We start from the raw sequence: 2,588 nt of genomic DNA, 5'->3' as shown, positions 1-2,588 counted from the left end.
AACGAAAAATAAATTTTATATTTTTATATTTTAATGGTCAAATATGAATAGATATGACCGTTGATATGATTTTGTATGAGCATGCATGGTCAGACCTGGCCAATTTTCGGATCTGATCATATAAACAATAATGTATGATCATATATAATTAGTCAAAATTATTTTTCTCGGGACGGCGAATATTCTCGCTTAAACCCTTTACATAAGGAAACACTAGATGTCTCCGGGCATCGAAAGTGTTACTAGCATTACTGGAGTCGATGATGTCCTTGCGATAATTTAGCTCTTTTAACCTCTTGTTAATTTGCTTATCAATAACGTGTTCAGGGAAGCAGTTATTTATAAGGATGTCCCTTACAGTTTCAATGTTAGAATTATGAAATTGTTTGTCCAAAAGTAAAATTGCGTGGTCGACTAAGCTTGTAATCGTGTTATTCTTGTACTTCGGTGGATGATTGGAAAAATAATTGACATATCGGCCCGAAAACGTAGGTTTCCGGTGCCAATTGATCAAAAGCCTGTTACCGTTTCTGATAATCAGAGTATCTAGAAAGGGGATGGCCCCGTCAACTTCTATTTCGTGTGTAAATTTTAGACGAGGGTGGTAGTTATTAAAAACTGTAAGAACATCATTAATTTTGTCCTTAGGCACTATGGCAATAACATCATCGACATATCTGCGGAAAAACGACAAACAAAAATTGAGCTCGGCAAGGCAGTGAGTTTCCAGATCCTTCATTACAATATCAGCCAATACTGGTGATAGAGGAGATCCCATCGGGCTGCCAAAGATCTGTTCGTATGTGTTTCCGTTAAAACTGAAACTCGTAGATCTCAGTACCAACTCAATAGCATGCAAAAATTGCGGCAAACTGAGCTTTGTGATCTGAGAGATATCTTGCCAACGTTTCTCTATTGCCTTAAGAACTAACTCCTTAGGGATATTGGTGAAAAGAGCCGTTACATCAAGGGAAACGAGTACTTCGTCGGCCTTGATCTCTCTATCGTTAATTTCTCTCACGAAGGACCAGCTGCAATGTCCTTGATATGAGACTTGGGAGTACAGATAGAACGTTGTAAAATATCATGAAGAAAAGAAGCTACATTATATAATGGACTTCCCAGAGCCGAAACGATAATCCGTAGCGGGAAACCATTTTTGTGGATCTTTGGCAGCCCGTAACAGCGTAGGAGATTGCCGTTCGTACAATTTAAGCGCCAGTAATCTTTGTCCTCGATGATGCCTCCGTCCCGCCAAGATTTGACAAGTTCATTTAATTTCGATGAAATTTGTTTAATAGGATCTTTCTTTAGTTTCTTGTAAGTGGACTGGTCATTGAGCAATTCAGTCATTTTCTCCAAAAATTCCTCTCTGTCCATAATGACAGTAACTTGACCTTTGTCAGCTCTCGTGACGAAAACATCCTGGTTATCACGCAAAAATTTTTTACATTCAGCATACCTATCTAAAATGTAGCGGTCGACCCTATCAACATAATTTTGATCCACTAAAAATCTATACAAAGAATCCGTCAACAAGCCTCGCAAGCCATTAACCGCGTTTGCCGAAATTTTGTAAACATTTACCTCGAAATTTTTAATCACTTCTAAAACAGAATTAGCGCGGTCCCTTTTGTCGAACTGGTTTATTGGTAACGCGAATTTATCTCCCAAACTCAGGAAACCCGAAACCGAGTCCGGTATCTGTTTATTCCCATGTGCGAATTTCATAAAGGCTCAGTGCTGGCTTGGTACTGGTGCCAGAGTTACCAGTACTGGCTGACGATTCTGGGCCAGTACAAGCTAAGATCGGTGTCATTACTGGGGCAATGTCGGAATGATAACACGGGTCCCAGTCTTGGCGCCAACTTTGGCCCGACACAGAGTACTAGTACGGGGACAACACTGATTGCCAGTATTGGGCCAACTCTTGGCGCCAACTTTGGCCCGACACAGAGTACTAGTACGGGGATAACACTGATTGCCATATCATACTCGCGGCGTGTTGCTTTCGTGCCGCGTTACTTCCGGCGCACAGTGGATCGAGCAATGTTAATGTGCGGACATGGGCCAAAAAAATTTTTTCATAATATTTATTGCTAATTAACAAATTTAGGTTGTAAATAGTTCTGAGCAACTAGAAATAACCGATTTTGCGACAAATTTCTTTAATATTCATGTCGAACATCGCTCTGAACCTCATGACTCACATGGATTTCTTTCCCTGTCATTTTATACATGAAACTTCAAAGCAGTATAGCTCTTCCATATCCAAATATTTGGATACCAATTTTTCACATGTTAGTAACATCCCTTTTCGATGAAGAAAAATGCTTATGTAGGACATGTAAACATTAGTGTAAAAAAATGGCGGCCATTCTTCTGTATCTAAAAAATCGAATATCATAAGCAAGTTTAAATTGTCATATAAAAAAATGTTTAACAGTGTTCAAGATTCTGTTGATTTTACATGTTTAAGTAAACCTTCTATTTCACGAATCCATTGGTCCCAGCTGCCCGTAGGTGCCCATTCATGAAATACAAGAGAAATTCGGGGGGAAAAGACGCGTTAGTGATAATGGCGAGAA

General features: G+C 39.4%; 1 protein-coding gene across 1 annotated transcript; it reads right to left on the bottom strand.

The window, feature by feature from the left end:
* Positions 1–148: 148 nt before the first annotated feature.
* Positions 149–1,380, bottom strand: LOC139783033 (uncharacterized). Its single transcript, XM_071722160.1, has 2 exons — positions 1,119–1,380; positions 149–1,053 (listed from the first exon to the last, which is right to left on the bottom strand). Exons 1-2 carry the CDS (start codon positions 1,378–1,380, stop codon positions 149–151), a joined length of 1,167 nt encoding a protein of 388 aa, XP_071578261.1.
* Positions 1,381–2,588: the final 1,208 nt, after the last annotated feature.

The sequence above is a fragment of the Temnothorax nylanderi genome, unplaced genomic scaffold (assembly GCF_030848795.1).
Source record: "Temnothorax nylanderi isolate EJ_2023f unplaced genomic scaffold, tnyl_v1.0 TNYL_tig0463_pilon, whole genome shotgun sequence".
In the NCBI taxonomy this organism is placed as follows: Eukaryota; Metazoa; Arthropoda; class Insecta; order Hymenoptera; family Formicidae; genus Temnothorax; species Temnothorax nylanderi.
Note: the sequence above shows the minus strand (reverse complement) of the source record. Positions and strands in the feature narration are given on the sequence as shown.